The following is a 16,686-nucleotide window of genomic DNA, read 5'->3' as shown; positions in this document are numbered from 1 at the left end:
GAGTTTCCAGGTGGCCAACCATTTTAATTTCTATCCCCTTTCCTGTTTCGAGATGTCAATCCATGGCCTCCTCTTTTGCCATGGTGAGGCCACTCTCAGGGTGGAGGAACAACACCTCTGATCTGATAGTATGAATATGGATTTCTCCTTCCAATGATTTTCCCCTTCCCCTTCCCCCTCTTCTATTCACCACTCTGGTCTCTATCTCCTTCTCCTCACCTGCCTATCACCTCCTTCTGGTGCTCTTCCTTCTTCCATTTCTCCTATGGTCCACTCTCCTCTCCTATTAGATTCCTTCTTCACCAGCCCTTCACCTTCCCTCTCACCTGGCTTCACCTGTCATCTTTGGGCTATAATTTCTTCCCTGACCCCCACCTTTTTATTCTGGCATCTTCACGTTTCTTTTCCAGACATGAAGAAGGGTCTCGGCTGAAAATGTTGACCTCTCATTCATTTCCATAGATGCTGCCTGATCTGCTGAGCATTTCGGTGTGTTGCTAGAGAAGATTGACAGTCAGGTTTGGGTATTTGCGTTACTGAAATAATTGTCATTTAGTCGGGGTCTAGTCGTTAGTGGATGTAAATGTTGGTTGAAGTTTGTTAGGTCATAGGGATAAATTAGTTGTCATGCATGTGGGGTTGTTAGTTAGGAAGTGCAAATGTCATACATGGTGTGGGTTGTTAATCAGGAATATGATTATCTATTAGCTGTCAGGGAGGGAGTTGTTACACGATGAATGATCTAGCTGAGGTAAGTCAGGTGGAGAATCAGATGGTAGGTAGGGAGAGTTGGATGAGAGATGCAGCCATGGAAGGGTTGTGTGTTTATCATCATGGTGATGGAACAGAGGGATAGCTAGATAAATTGGTTCAGGGGAGATATCCCAGAATCAAGAACAAAAAGCAGAACATTGAGAGAACTCAGTGTGTCAATCAATGTCTGTGGAGGTGAAATGTGAAAGTCAATGTTTCTTGTCAAGAGTTTGCATCAGGACAGGGTCTTAAGCAGAAATATTGACTTATCTCGTTTGCCTCCACAGGTGCTAATTGATTCTGGATTCTTCCAGCATTCTGCATTTTTTTTGTTGAAAGTTTCAGCATTTGCAGTCTCTTTTATATTCATCCGTGAATCAGACTCCCTGAAATCTGTTGATGAAAGTCAGGGAAACAGAGAAGCTGTCTATTAGGTTCATTTTGGTTCACTAATATCCTTCGTGGCAGAAAATGGGCCATCTGTACCTCATCTGGTCCCAGTTTGATTCCAACTTCCATTATGTGTTTCATTCCTAACTGCCATTTTAAATGGTCCAGCAAGTCCCTCTGTTCAGGGATAATGATGACAATAAATGCTGGCCTTTCCAGGCTACATGACATTTAGATGCACATCACTGAACACTGTTGTACTTGGTTGGAGTCCTTCAGGCACAAGCAAAACTTGTAGCTTCTACAGCAATCTTCACTGATCTTCATTAGTTTTATTTTTCATAGAAATTGCATCACAGTAGTTCAGGGAAGCATACACTGTGTGGTCAAATTTCTACACTATTATTTTTTTCTCTATATGTTTGACCAGGTTTTCTTGAGAAAGCTGTCAGTGTGTCATAGAGAATCTTGGTTTTGCTACAGCTCTGACTTGTCAAAATTAAGCATTAATGTGCTTAAGGGGGGGTTAAGCAGAATATGAATTCCAAGTTAACAATTTCAGAATTGCTTCTGTGCTACAAATAAAGAACCTGGAGAACAGAAATGAAATACAGTAATATTAAATGTTGCCTTATTTAGTGTTTTGGACAAATAGAATACTTCAAATCACCTATTGTGTAAACATTGCTGACAACAACTTTCCTAACTGAAAAGATACATTAATTTGTTACAATGGCTTTTTCCTGTTTCCTAAAATTCTTCTCTTCTTATTCTGCTATTTTGATTGGCACATGAGTTTTACATTCAGTAGCTGCTGCAGTTCATTAAAACTAACGAAAGATAACACATTTGTAGTGACAATGAAATCTTCACGTTGTCAAATATGATATTAAGAACTTGATTACCTTTCTTCAAGACAATAGCATATTGACATTTTTCTGAACAAAAAAAGGTCTACCAATACAGTAATAATGTATGAATTCAGCAAATGTCACGTATAATATATAGCTACTTTAATATGATGAGGCTTATGTCAGTGATGTGAACTATTTGCATTTCTATTTAATTACAGACTTTCTTTTCTTGCAGTGTATGCCTTTTGGTTAGGAGACAGTTGCAGATAAACACTGTTAGTGTTGTTGATTATTTTCTGTTGAGAAATGTGCTTCTTTGAAACATTTGGAAAATATTTCCAATAGAGGAATAGTTATGCTGTAAGATGCTACAGACTGAATTTTAGTTTTAGGCACTGGAAATATTGCCTTTGAATGTCCCAATGCCAGAATGGTTTTAGAGGATTAAATTATGAGAACTGTTTACATTAGCATACCTTTGAATATAGAAGACTGAGCAATTTTTAAAACAAAATGTCCTCTTTTCATTTATTTTATTTAGCCTAACTGGTAAGGGCAGTATTAATTGAATATCCATAATTAAGTCAGTCCAGTGGAAATATCTTGACCTGAAACACCAGCTATCCGTTTCACTCCACAAATGCTGCCTGCCCTGCCTACTTCCGATAGTAGCTCCTTTTACTTTAGGTTGCAGCTTCTGCAGTCACTTGTATCTCCATAATCGAGTCACCTTCTTGAACACTTACAAATCCTTCTGTTGAAGTTATGTCCACAGTAGTGTTGGTAGGTAACCTTGATTTAGACAGTGAGGAAGCATGATTTATTTCCAACGTAGAATATTAATTTTCTCAAAGGGAAACCTGCAGGTGGTAGTGTTTCAAAGCACGTTTATGGTTATGGATATGGGTAGCCAAGGGAAGTAACTGTAATGCATCTTGCTGCTGGTGTGCATTGTAACTATATGACGTAACTGATAGAATGAATGAAAGTTTAGGGTGGTTGTTTGACTGCCAGTTAATTAACCTGCTTTCTCCCCAGTGGAGTCAAACTTTTTCACTCTTTGTAGATCTGCACTCCTCCAGAGAAGGGGAAAGTATTCCTTTACTTTCCTAACCTGTGCTTTACAGTTTTTTTGGAGTCAGGACTTGCCACAGGACCCTCAGAAACTGGCCAACTCTTGAGGCATCATTATTTATGTGGTTTGAGCAGAATAGTTTCTGGTCAATGGTAACACCCCCCCAACACCCCATGAGTTGATGGCAGAGGATTTAATGATGCCAATTGAATGCCAAGTTGGAGATAGCTTTTGCTTGGCAATTGTTTGGTATGAGTGTGACATTTGTAGCCAGCTATGCTGAGGAGGTGGTGCAAAGGGGGGGAGGGTTCCAGTGATAGTATATAATGCTGCAGAGAACTAACATAAGGACTTTTTAAGGAACAATCTGCAGCTGGAAGTAAATGCACAGCATAATGAAAAGCGTGGTGCAAAGAAAATCCAGCAGAAAACCATCCAGAACAGTTATTTATTTAGATACAGCGTGGAACGGACCCTTCTGGCCTTTTGAACTGTGCCACCCAGCAACCCATGGTTTAACCCCAGCCTAATTATTGGGACAATTTACAATGACCAATTAACCTACCAACCGGTATGTCTTTGGACTGTGGGGGGAAACCAGAGCACCTGGAAGAAACCTATGCAGTCATCAGGAGAATGTACAACCTCTTACAGACGGTGGCAGGAATGAACCCTGGTTGCTGGTACTGTAAAGTGTCATGCTAACCACCACGCCACCATACTACCATGGACTATAGGGAAGGTTTCTCGTAAAGCCAAAAGCCCAATCTTTCCTACGCGGAGTAAGTTGTGTATTCCATTGCAACAATGTTCAGCCAACCTGAAATCAGGCCTCTTGTGGTGTCTCTGAGTTTCCATAGCAACACAATGTCTGACTGCTGCTGTCATTAACATTCTTTGAGAGTGCCATGACAGTCCAACAGTCTGTCCCCCTGCAGAAAGAGATGCTTCCCCCTGGGAAGTGGGGGTAGCATGAATAGGCTGTCCTTCTTCAGACTTGCTTTTGTGTTCCCCCCTTTGTAACGTCGATAATGTCCGCACTATGACATTTATGAGAGATGACACAGTCTAGAGGGAGAGTGAGCCGTCAGAGGCCTTGGTGCACATTGGCATCAATGACATCAGTAGAGAGGGGAAAAGGTGCACAGTGAGTATAGGGATTAATGAAAAAGGCTGAAAAGCAGGGCTTCCAAAGTAGTAATCTCTGGATTATTCCCAGAGCCACATGCTAAAGAAGGCAGGAATAGAATGATAGTACAGATGAATGAGTGGTTGATCAGTTGGTGCATGGGGAAGGGTTTCAGGTTCATGGATCATTGGAACCTTTTCTGGGGTGAGGTGACCTGTACAAGGGGGTCAGGTTTCACCTATACTGGAGGGGAACCAATATCCTAGCTGGGAGGTTTCTAGCTATTTGGGAGGGTTTAAACTAGTTTGACGTGGGTGGGTGGGAACCAAAGCACCAGGTTTGAAAGTAGAGGGATGGAGGGGAAGGTGGATGTTGGGACCAGTAAAAGAAAACAAACAGGAGCATAATAATAAATATGATGAGATGGCAATTTGAAGTGAGTATTTTAATACAAGGAGTATTATGGCTAGAGATCATGAAGTTAGAGCTTGGAACAATACATGGAACAATGACATTGTGGCCATTACAGAGTCTTGGTTGAGAAAGGGACCAGAATGGGTGTTTTATGTCCCAGGGTTTCGATGCTTTAGAAAAGATGGAGAGGGAGGTAAAAGGTGAGGGTGGGGGTGGGGGGAAGTTGGGATAATCAAGGATAATATCACAGCTACATTCAGAGGGGACTCAATGGAAGGCTAGCTTACTGTCTCTGTATGGGTGGAACTGAAAAATAGGAGAGGTATAATCACTCTGATGGGATTGAACTGTAGACATGCCTACGGTAACCCCAATAGCTACCAGGACATTGAGGAACAGGTATACAGGCAGATTAAGGAAAGGTGTGAAAACAATAGGGTTAACGGGAGGAAATCTGCAGATGCTGGAAATTCAAACAACACACATAAAATGCTGGTGGAACACAGCAGGCCAGGCAGCATCTATAAGGAGAAGCACTATCAACGTTTTGGGCCGAGATCCTTTGTCAGGACTAACTGAAAGGAAAGATAGTAAGAGATTATAGTAACAATAGGGTTGTTGGATGCAGTCTTCAACTTCCCTAACATAAACTGGGACCTTCTGAGTGCAAGAGATGGGCCAGAATTTGTTATGTGCATCCAGGAGGGTTTCTTAAATCAATGTGTAGATAGTCCAGCAAGAGGAGGGGCTATATAGACCTGATTTTGGGTAATGAACTTGGCCAGGTGACTGACCTTTCAGTGGGTGAGCAGTTAGGGAAGGGTCACTACAACCCCTTAATTTTAAATAGAACTATAGATAACGATAAGTATGAACCTTGCAGGAAACTATTAATTGAATTGAATTGAATTGACTTTATTTCTTACATCCTTCACATACATGAGGAGTAAAAATCTTTACATTACGTCTCCATCTAAATGGGCAATGTGCAATCATGGTAATTTATAATTTATAATAAATAGAACAGTCAACGTAATTTAATCAGCGTGAGTTAATCAGTCTGACGGCCTGGTGGAAGAAGTTGTCCCAGCGCCTGTGGTCCTGGCTTTTATGCTGTGGTACTATTTCCTGGATGGTAGTAGCAGGAACAGCTTGTGGTTGGGGTGACTCGAGTCCCCAATGATCCTTCAGGCCCTTTTTTCACACCTGTCTTTGTAAATGTCCTGAATCATGGGAAGTTCACAACTGCAGATGCACTGGGCTGTCTATGCCACTCTCTGCAGAATCCTGCGATTAAGGGAGGTACAGTTCCCATACCAGGCTGTGATGCAGCCAGTCAGGATGCTCTCAATTGTGCCCCCGTAGAAAGTCCTTAGGGTTTGGGGACCCATACCAAACTTCCTCAACCGTCTGAGGTGAGAGAGGCGCTGTTGTACTTTTCTCACCACACAACTGGTGTGTACAGACCACGTGAGGTCCTTGGTGATGTGGATGCCGAGGAATTTAAAGCTGTTTACCCTTTCAACCCCAGATCCATTGATATCAATAGGGGTTAGCCCATCTCCATTCCTCCTGTAATCCACAACCAGCTGTTTTGTTTTTGCGACATTGAGGGAGAGATTATTTTCTTGACACCACTGTGTCAGAGAGATGACTTCTTCCTTGTAGACCACCTCGTTATTGTTTGAGATTAGGACAATCAATGTACTGTCGTTGGCCAATTTAATTAGCAGATTAGAGCTGTGGGTGGTAACACAGTCATGAATATACAGGGAGTAAAGGAGGGGACAGTACACAGCCCTGAGAGTCAGAGGGTTGAAGGTGAGGGAGCCCACTCTTACAACCTGCTGGTGATCTGACAGGAAGTCCAGGATCCAGCTGCACAAGGCAGGGTCAAGGCCGAGGTCTCTGAGCTTCTTGTCGAGCCTGCAGGGAATTATGGTGTTGAATGCTGAACTGTAGTCCAAGAACAGCATTCTCACATAAGTATTCTTCTTCTCCAGATGTGTAAGGACGCAATTTAGAGCAGTGGCTATTGCGTCACCTGTTGATCGGTTGTGTTGGTAGGCAAATTGTAGGGGGTCCAGTTTGGGTGGTAGAAAGCTGCAGATGTAGTCCTTGATCAGCCTCTCAAAGCACTTGCAGTGCAAATTATAAGAGCATTAGTTGGGAACTAGGGAGAGTTATTTGGGAACAGCTATTTTTGGGCAAGTGCACATCTGACATATGGAAGGTGTTTAAAGATCAACTGCACAGAGTACAGGACAGGTATGTTCCAGTCAGAAGGAAGGACAAGGGTGGCAAGGTAAGAGAACCTTGGATGGTGACAGAAGTGATGAATTTAGCCAGGAAGGAAAAGGAAATGCATGTAAAGTTAAGGAAGCTAGAGTCAAACTGTGCTCTTGATGATTATAATCAAGCTAGAAAAGAACTTAAGAAGGAAATTAGGAAAGACAGGAGGGGCCGTGAAACGTCCTTGATAAGTAGGATTAAGATAAATCCCAAGGCATTCCATGCATACATCAAGAACAAGAAGGTAACTAGTGGCAAGGTAGGACCACTCAAAGGTAAAGGGGGGCAACATTTGTTTGGATGCAGAGGATGTGAGTGAGGTCCTTAATGAGTACTTTACATCAGTATTTCCCAAGGAAAATGATATGAAGGATAGTGGGATCAGTGCTGAGCAAATTGATATGCTTGGGCATTTTGAGGTAATGTCGGAGGTGGTCTTGAAGAGCAATAGGGTCAGTACATAACCTAGGCCTGTGTATTCGTGTCCTCCTCTCTAGCTATAGGTGGGGTCTCCGATGATTGGTGAGTAGCTAATATTGTTCCATTGTTCAAGAAGGGAACCAGGCATAATCCTGGAAACCATAGACTGGTGAGTCTCACATCAGTGGTAGGGAAGTTACTGGAGAAAATTCTTAGGGATAGGACTTATGAGCATTTGGAAATTGGGAGAGGACAGCATTACTTTGCACAGGGCAAATCATGTCTCACTAACTTGAACATGAAGAAATCTGCAGATGCTGGAAATTCAAGCAACACACACAAAATGCTGGTGGAACTCAGCAGGCCAGACAGTATCTATAGGAAGAAGTACAGTCGACATTTTGGGCCAAGACCCTTCGTCAGGACTTACTAACTTGAGTTTTTTGATGTGTTGCTGAGGGTGATTGATGAAGGTAGAGCTGTGGATTTTGGTAAAATGTTTGACAAGGTCCATCATGGGAGGCTCATCCAGAAGATTAAGATGCATAGGGTTGATGGTAAATTGGCTGTTTGGATTCAGAACTGGCTTGCCCATAGAAGACAGAAGGTGGTGGTTGAAGGGATTTATTTTAGCTGGAGGTCTGTGTTTCACGGTGCTCTGTAGGGATCTGTACTGAGGCATCTGCTGTTTGTGATGTATATAAATGACCTGGATGGAAATGTAGATGGGTGGGTAGTAAGTTTGCAGGTAGTACAAAGATTGGTGGTGTTGTGGATAATGTAGAAGACTGGCAGAGAATATAACAGGATAAATCAGCTGCAGATATGGGTTGAGCAATGGCAGATGGAGTTCAAACAGGCCAAATGTGAAGTGTTGCACCTAGGTCGGTGAAATGCAAGAAGTCGAGTGTAAGATCCTTAACGGTGTTGATGAGCAGAAGTATCTTGGGGTATAAACTCACAACTCTCTGAAAGTAGCTAGACTGTTGATTGCTGGTTAAGAAGGCATATGACATGCTTGCCTTTATTAGTCGAGGCATTAAGTTCAAAAGTCAAGAAGTTATGTTTCAGTTTTATAAAATTAGTTAGTTCACATCTGAAGTATTGCATGCGTTTCTGGTGACTCCACTATAGGAAGGATGTTGAGGTTTTGGAGAGGGTGCAGAAGAGGTTTACCAGAATGCTGCCTGGTTTAGCGGGCATGTGCAATGAGAGGTTGATCAAACTTGGGTTGTTCTCCCTAGAGCGGCGAAGGCTGAAGGGAGATATGATAGAGGCTTATAAGATTATGAGAGTATAGATTGAGTAGATAGACAATATACTTTTCCAAGGATTGAAATATTTAATACCAGAGGGTATGCATTTAAGGTGGGAGGGGCTTATTTCAAAAGCGATGTGAGGGGCAAGTTTTTTTTTACACACAGTGTGGTGGATGTCTGAAATGCACTGCCTGGTTTGGAGATAAAGGCAGAGATGTTATAGATTTTAAAGAGATGTTTAGATAGACATGTGAATGTGAGTAAAATGAGAGGATATGGACATTGTATAGGCAGAAGACATTAGTTTACTTAGCCATTAGATTAATTTAATTGGTTTGGCACAACATTATGAGCCAAAGGACCTATTCCTATGTATATTGTTCTATATTCAATCTAAAATGGTCCTCCATTTCTGTCTGTGTCCTCCTCCACTGTAAGTAATCTGCCCTTCACCACTCACGCCACAGCCACAAAGTTAAATATATAGAGGCTGTGGAGAGGAAAAGGACCGCGGTAAACAAAATGTTTAAAAAAAATGAAAGGGTTATTAGTTGATGCTTCACAGGTCTCGTTCTCACAGTGGCATAGTGGAGGTGTGGAGCATCTTTATTTAGCTACTGTGCAGACAGGAGGAGTTAACGTGGAGGCATTTGTGGACCAAGAAAAACAGTGTGAAATCTTATGCAGGTCTGTAAAGGTTGCTGTAACAGCTGTGCAAGATTTTGAAACACTTGTTCTTATAAGGAATTAAACATTAAGGTTTTGGATTAAGTCTGCTAGAATGATGAGCTAGGCTTATATAAGGAGAGGGGGTGCAGTGAGATTTTTGCAGAGGTGTTGGAAGATTCCAGTCTGAAGGTGATAACTGCATCCATGAGAAATGGATGAGTTAATTTTTCAGAGGTAGATCTGATCTTGAGTAAACGTGCAAGAAGGAATCTAAGACTAGAACGTACAATGATATTAAAATTTACAGCACAAAGGTAAACATTTGCACAAATAAATTAATTCTATTTGATTGTTGCACGCATCGTTGTATAAATTCATTTATGTTTCAATGCATTCAGTTGAAAGCAAACTGCGATCTGAAGAGGTGCTGCTTTGTGCAAAACATTAAATGTAATAGAAATTAAATTCAGTATGCTCTTCACTGCTTTTTTGTGGAGTTTTTGTCTTTGTACTAGATGCCATGCGTGGTAATCTGTCTTAATCTTATGATTGGTACCAGAGTTAAACATGACTGGAGGTATTGTGTTGAAATTCGGAAGCAATGATCAACATACAAGGAACAAAACAATTTGTGATTTACAAAGACATGATAGATCCTATCGTACTGAAAAATATTTTAAAAAACTTAATAGTACCCAATATCCAGGATGATATACATTATGTCCATCCAGAAAAGTAATGGTTTATTTGCAAGCTATTCATATTTGATACTTTGAGGCAGACCATATTCTCCAGACCTCGCCAGTTTTGCATTGCAGTTGTACGGGGATATCAGAGGAAACCAGACTTGGTGCGGGTGCATCCATCATGGTTGGTGTACTTAGACGATGTCAAAAACTCCACGTGGTAAATTGTTCTGAGAGAAATTGTTAATCAACAGTCTATGGCCATTCCTGGATCAACTGTGTTTTATTAACCCAAGTCTGGAAATAACTCCAATGTAAATTAATTACCTTAATTTAGATTTGTAACCAGGTCTGATGGCATATCGACTTGACACCAAGAACCCCCCCCCACCACCCCACCTCCTACCAGTCCCATACCATGCCCCAAATCCCAATCACAGTCACTGTGCTGCCAAACCTTTAAGCTCCAGATTCCTGGCCCATGATTGCTGGTCCCTGAAGTCCAATCACTTGACTCTACCCCATTCGTTCCATTTGCATCTAGCAGCCCACAGTGTCCACAAAGCCTTGGTTTGCCCCAGGAACACAGCACTAGCTAATTTGTTTCAAGCAGCATGATTTTAAATGTAATTATGTGCCTTTTTAGTAATGTTCATCATATGATCATTAATACGACAGTATTTCAATGAATGGTCTACAACCTAAATGGTTGTAAGTTTGTCTTCATTACTCTGTTTGCAAACAGGTTTCTCAGTTACTGTCTTTTCTCAATGAATTTCAAAAGTAAGTACAATTTCCTACACATGACAGCAATAGATTGTATATTCCTGAACTTCCACAAAGGTAGATGGACTCTCAACCTATGGTTTGAAGCATGTTGATATAGCAATGGAAAGTTTGAACTCACAACTAATTTATTCAATTATACTGCATCAGAAGTAACATTTCTCTGTAGACAGTATGTCTCTACAAATGTGACTGTGGTTCTTTTATTAACATACAGTACAAGAGACATCTCAGATAGAGCAAGATAATTTCTGAACAGATATTGTTTTACAAATATGAGCTGGAATATTTTTGTCCAATGTGGCACTCTGTCGACTGTGGGTATCTGCAGCAGTGAGGCTTTAAAAATCCCAAGTAAAACACTCATTCTCTGCTGAGTTAGGTCATCTCTGTTTGTATAGTAGTATTGGAACTGGTTTTAAGGAACAGTGATCAATTTGGGTCACAATTGAGGAACTCCAATTTAAGATGCATTAGTTAGATGCAAGCAGGGTACATACAATACATGGTGCTAATCCAAGCTGAATTACCAGTTCAGTAGCCTTGGGCTCAATGGACAGTGGGAGGCACTATCCTCAAAAGAAAAGCTACATCAGCAAGGGAAAAAAAACATCTGCAAGAAACATGTGTGGATGATGGGAGGACAGTGGAGAAAGTTGATTTAAAACTTTATTTTTAAAATGTTAGATGAATTTTGATTTAAACATTAGCTGTCTATGCATATATTCACATCAGATGTACAGACAGCCCAGCACATCTGTAGTTGTGAACTTCTCATGATTCAGACCATTTACAAAGACAGGTCTGAAAAGGGCCTGAAGGATCATTGGGGACCCAAGTCACCCCAACCACAAACTGTTCCAGCTGCTACCATTTGGGAAACGGTACCATAGCATAAAAGCCAGGATCAACAGGCTCCGGGACAGCTTCTTCCACCAGGCCATCAGACTGATTAACTCATGCTGACTTGAGTGTATTTCTATGTTACATTGACTGTTCTAATTATTATAATTTATTATAAATTACTATGATTGCACATTGCACATTTAGGTGGAGATGTAATGTAAAAATTTTTACTCCTCATGTATGTGAAGGATGTAAGAAATAAAGTCAATTCAATTCAATTCCTCATCAACACAGAATGTCAAATTTCTATTCCTTGTTTAGTGATTCGTCAATGGCCTTTAGTGAAAATAGATACTCTGCTGTCATGAAGAAAATTAAGCTGAATGTTATTGGTAGCTGTGTCACTGATGTGGCGAACTGTGTGAGATGGGATCTATCCTGCTATTTTCTTCTTCACCTCCATTGTTTTTTAAAACAAGTCATATTCTGAAGCCGTCATGCTTATGGATTTTCAAGCTAATGAAGACATTCTTCTCTACATTGCAGCGAAGCTTCCTGGGCTCTGCTACGTTTACTATAGGTGATCTGCTGAAGTCGGAAGAGCAAACGCTGACTATAAATCTAAGGTATGTGTTGGTTAAGTGATGAAATTGGCCTCCTTGCAATGATGGTAATATGCAAAATCTATATATAACTTCAAGATAGGCAGCTATTTAATTGACCATTTCTGAACCCCAGTGGTCACTGTGCCTTGTATTGAATATATGTAAGAAGCTCTGTGTGACAAATAGATAAATGCAGATGCAACTGCAACAATGATCTCTTATGGCTGTTAAAGACACAAATGAAGTGAATTCAAACAATCTCATTTTAGTTCCCAGTAGGGAGAAATCCAGTAGCTCAGAACTACTAATCAGATCACATGTTAATTAGCCCATTTGTGCTGAGGGTCCCAATGAATAGGTAGAGAGGCAGTAGCACCAGGGGCTAACGAGACTTCTATTTGCAATTGCTGATTCATTCTAAGATCGCGGTGAAGCACTATATTTATCCTGACACTTGCATGCTCTGTCTGACCTGGAACACTTGAAGCTGTTATTTTGAGTAGAAAGGAAATGGCTTCTGTTTCTACAAGTGCCTTTGTCCCTTAGTCTTCTCTTTTAAAAGAGCTTCATTTCATCCATGTGTGTGCATAAATTTATAAGTTTATATTTATTTTGAAAAATAATGCATAACACATGTATAAGATGATCAGGTTAGTTCTGCAGGGATGGTAACATAAGCAACGAAAAATAAAAAAAGTGGGGAATTCAGATTTAATATTTTGGTGTATTGATTATTTAGATGGAATGTTAGTGATCAGAACACTTCTGTTTATCTGCATTACTGATGATTTTTTAATGGGATCCCCAGCACTCATTGTACGTTGCTATATCATTACATACACTTGATAACAAAATAATGACAAAGTCACTCAGCAGTTCTCTCTCTTCTTTCCCCAAGCCAAAACCTCTTTCTGTGAAGCGAGTAAACCACTTAGACTCCCAATGGCCCTGTGAAAACCTGATTTTAGTTTAATTAGCTCCTAATACCAGTGCTCCCATGCTCATCAAAGTGCATTCATTCATGGATCCAGGTTTTCCAACACTTTCAATTTAAAAATCTAATTCTTATGCTCAAAACCACCCTTCATGATGTTCCTTTCTCCCTCCCCAACAGCACACATCCTATCGAATATGTCCTACAGTCCTTTATTTGTCTGATTTTAGCCCTTGTGCTCTCTGTATCATTATTGACAGTTGTGTCTTCATTTCTCAGAGTCCTATGTTCTTATTGAACATCTTTACCTCTTGTCATGAAGTATAAGGAATAAAGTAGATGAGCTTGAGGCTCAGTTGGAAATTGGCAAGAATGATGTTGTGGGAATAACTGTGAAATGGCTTCAAGCGGACAGGGCCTGGGAAATGAATATTCAAGGTTATACATCTTATCGAAAGGACAGACTGACTGGCAGAGGGGGTGGGGTGGCTCTGTTGATGAGGAATGATATTCAGTCCCTTGCGAGGGGGGACATAGAATCAGGAGATGTAGAGTCAGTATGGATAGAACTGAGAAATTCTAAGGGTAGAAAGACCCTAATGGGAGTTATCTACAGGTCCCCAAACAGCAGTCTGGATGTAGGGTGTAAGTTGAATGAAGAGTTAAAATTGGCATGACGCAAAGGTACTGATACAGTTGTCATGGGGGATTTCAACATGCAGGTAGACTGGGAGAATCAGAATGGTACTGGACCCCAAGAAAGGGAGTTAGTGGAGTGCCTCCGAGATGGATTCTTAGAACAGCTTGTACTGGAGCCTACCAGGGAGAAGACAATTCTAGATTTAGTGTTGGGCAATGAACCGGATTTGATCAGGGACCTCGAGGTAAAGGAACCATTAGGAAGTAGTGACCATAATATGATATGTTTTAACCTACAATTTGAGAAGGAGAAGGGAAAATCGGATGTGTCAGTATTACAGTTGAACAAAGGGAACTATGGAGCTATGAGGGAGGAGCTGGCCAAAGTTCAATGGAATAATACCCTAGCAGGGAAGACAGTGGAACAAAACTGGCAGGTATTTCTGGGAATAATGCAGAAGGTGCAGGATCGGCTCATTCCAAAGAGGAAGAAAGATCCTAAGGGGAGTAAGGGGTGGCCGTGGCTGATGAGGGAAGTAAAGGGCAGTATAAAAATAAAAGAGAAGAAGTATAACATAGCAAAGATGAGCGGGAAACCGGAGGACTGGGAAGCTTTTAAAGAGCAACAGAAGATAACAAAAAAGGCAATACGCCAAGAAAAAATGAGGTATGAAGGTAAACTAGCCAAGAATATAAAGGAGGATAGTAAAAGCTTCTTTAGGTATGTGAATAGCAAAAAAATAGTTAAGACCAAAATTGGGCCATTGAAGACAGAAACGGGTGAATTTATAATGGGGAACAAGGAAATGGCAGATGAGTTGAACAGGTACTTTGGATCTGTCTTCACTAGGGAAGACACAAACAATCTCCCAGATGTAATAGTGGCCAAAGGAACTAGGGTAAAGGATGAACTGAAGGAAATTTATATTAGGCAAGAAACGGTGTTGGATAGACTGTTGAGTCTGAAGGCTGATAAGTCCCCAGGACCTGATGGTCTGCATCCCAGTGTACTTAAAGAGGTAGCTCTAGAAATCGTGGATGCATTGGTAATCATTTTCCAATGTTCTATAGATTCAGGAACAGTTCCTGCTGATTGGAGGGTGGCTAATGTTGTCCCACTTTTCAAGAAAGGAGGGAGAGAGAAAACAGGGAATTATAGACCAGTTAGCCTGACGTCAGTGGTGGGAAAGATGCTGGAGTCAATTATAAAAGAGGAAATTATGACACATTTGGATAGCAGTAGAAGGATCAGTCCAAGTCAGCATGGATTTATGAAGGGAAAATCATGCTTGACTAATCTTCTGGAGTTTTTTCAGGATGCAACTATGAAAATGGGCAAGGGAGAGCCAGTGGATGTAGTGTACCTGGACTTTCAGAAAGCTTTTGATAAAGTCCCACATAGGAGATTAGTGGGCAAAATTAGGGCACATGGTATTGGGGGCAGACTACTGACATGGATTGAAAATTGGCTGGCTGACAGGAAACAAAGAGTAGCGATTAACGGGTCCCTTTCAGAATGGCAGGCTGTGACCAGTGGGGTACCGCAAGGTTTGGTGCTGGGACCGCAGCTGTTTACAATATACATTAATGATTTAGATGAAGAGATTAAAAGTAACATTAGCAAATTTGCCGATGACACAAAGCTGGGTGGCAGTGTGAAATGTCAGGAGGATGTTATGAGAATGCAGGGTGACTTGGACAGGTTGGGTGAGTGGGGAAATGTATGGCAGATGCAGTTTAATGTGAATAAATGTAAGGTTATCCACTTTGGTGGCAAGAACAGGAAGGCAGATTACTATCTAAATGGAGTCAAGTTAGGAAAAGGGGAAGTACAACGAGATCTAAGTGTTCTTGTACATCAGTCAATGAAAGCAAGCATGCAGGTACAGCAGGCAGTGAAGAAAGCTAATGGCATGCTGGTTTTTATAACAAGAGGAATTGAGTATAGGAGTAAAGAGGTCCTTCTGCAACTGTACAGGGCCCTGGTGAGACCCCACCTGGAGTATTGTGTGCAGTTTTGGTCTCCAAATTTGAGGAAGGACATTCTTGCTATTGAGGGAGTGCAGCATTGGTTCACAAGGTTAATTCCCAGAATGGCGGGACTGTCAGATGTTAAAAGATTGAAGCGACTGGGCTTGTATACACTGGAATTTAGAAGGATGAGAGGGGATCTGATTGAAACATATAAGATTATTAAGGGATTCGACACACTGGAGGCAGGAAGCATGTTCCCACTGATGGGTGAGTCCAGAACTAGAGGCCACAGTTTAAGAACGAGGAGTAGGCCATTTAGAACAGAGATGCGGAAAAACTTTTTCACCCAGAGAATGGTGGATATGTGGAATGCTCTGCTCCAGAAGGCAGTGGAGGCCAAGTCTCTGGATGCATTCAAGAGAGAGTTAGATAGAGCTCTTATAGATAGCAGGGTCAAGGGATATGGGGAGAGGGCAGGAACGGGGTACTGATTGTGTATGATCAGCCATGATCACAGTGAATGGCGGTGCTGGCTAGAAGGGCCGAATGGCCTACTCCTGCACCTACTGTCGATTGTCTATTGTCTGCCATCTTAGCCTCCTCTGTAGCTTTCTAATCAGCCTTAATTAAACAAGCTTTCTTCACTCCTCCTAACATATGGTTTCAGTTTTGTACTATAGTGCTTTTCTGAAGCACCTTGGGCTTTACACATAATAGACTCCATCCATCAATGTTCTTCATGTGTTTTCAGCCTTTAAAATTTTGGAAGTACTCAGCAGATCAGGTAGCATGGAGAGAGAGAGGGATTTTTTCCAGTTAGATGACAACTTACTTCACATTTTTAGTAACTCTGGATATATCACCAACTATTCATTTATCTTACTGATCTTTAATTTCTGAGAAATATCTTTACCATTCTGGATATTATTAATAAGTTTCAATCTGAATTTCAGTTAATATT

At 41.1% G+C, this 16,686-nt stretch overlaps 1 protein-coding gene across 10 annotated transcripts in view; it reads left to right on the top strand.

The window, feature by feature from the left end:
* Positions 1–16,686, top strand: part of inpp4b (inositol polyphosphate-4-phosphatase type II B) — an 801,341-nt gene that overhangs the window by 556,916 nt on the left and 227,739 nt on the right. For 9 of the 10 annotated variants that reach the window (XM_073042760.1, XM_073042761.1, XM_073042759.1 and 6 more), the window contains one exon: positions 12,120–12,199. The exons of the other annotated variant lie outside the window; for it this stretch is intronic. In XM_073042760.1, coding sequence (XP_072898861.1) covers positions 12,120–12,199 — 80 coding nt within the window. The remainder of the gene's footprint in view (positions 1–12,119; positions 12,200–16,686) is intronic. 10 annotated transcript variants of the gene reach the window in all.

This window comes from Hemitrygon akajei, chromosome 4 (genome assembly GCF_048418815.1).
Source record: "Hemitrygon akajei chromosome 4, sHemAka1.3, whole genome shotgun sequence".
Taxonomy (NCBI): Eukaryota; Metazoa; Chordata; class Chondrichthyes; order Myliobatiformes; family Dasyatidae; genus Hemitrygon; species Hemitrygon akajei.
The sequence above is the reverse complement of the archived record's forward strand: the minus strand, read 5'-3'. Positions and strand labels throughout refer to the sequence as shown.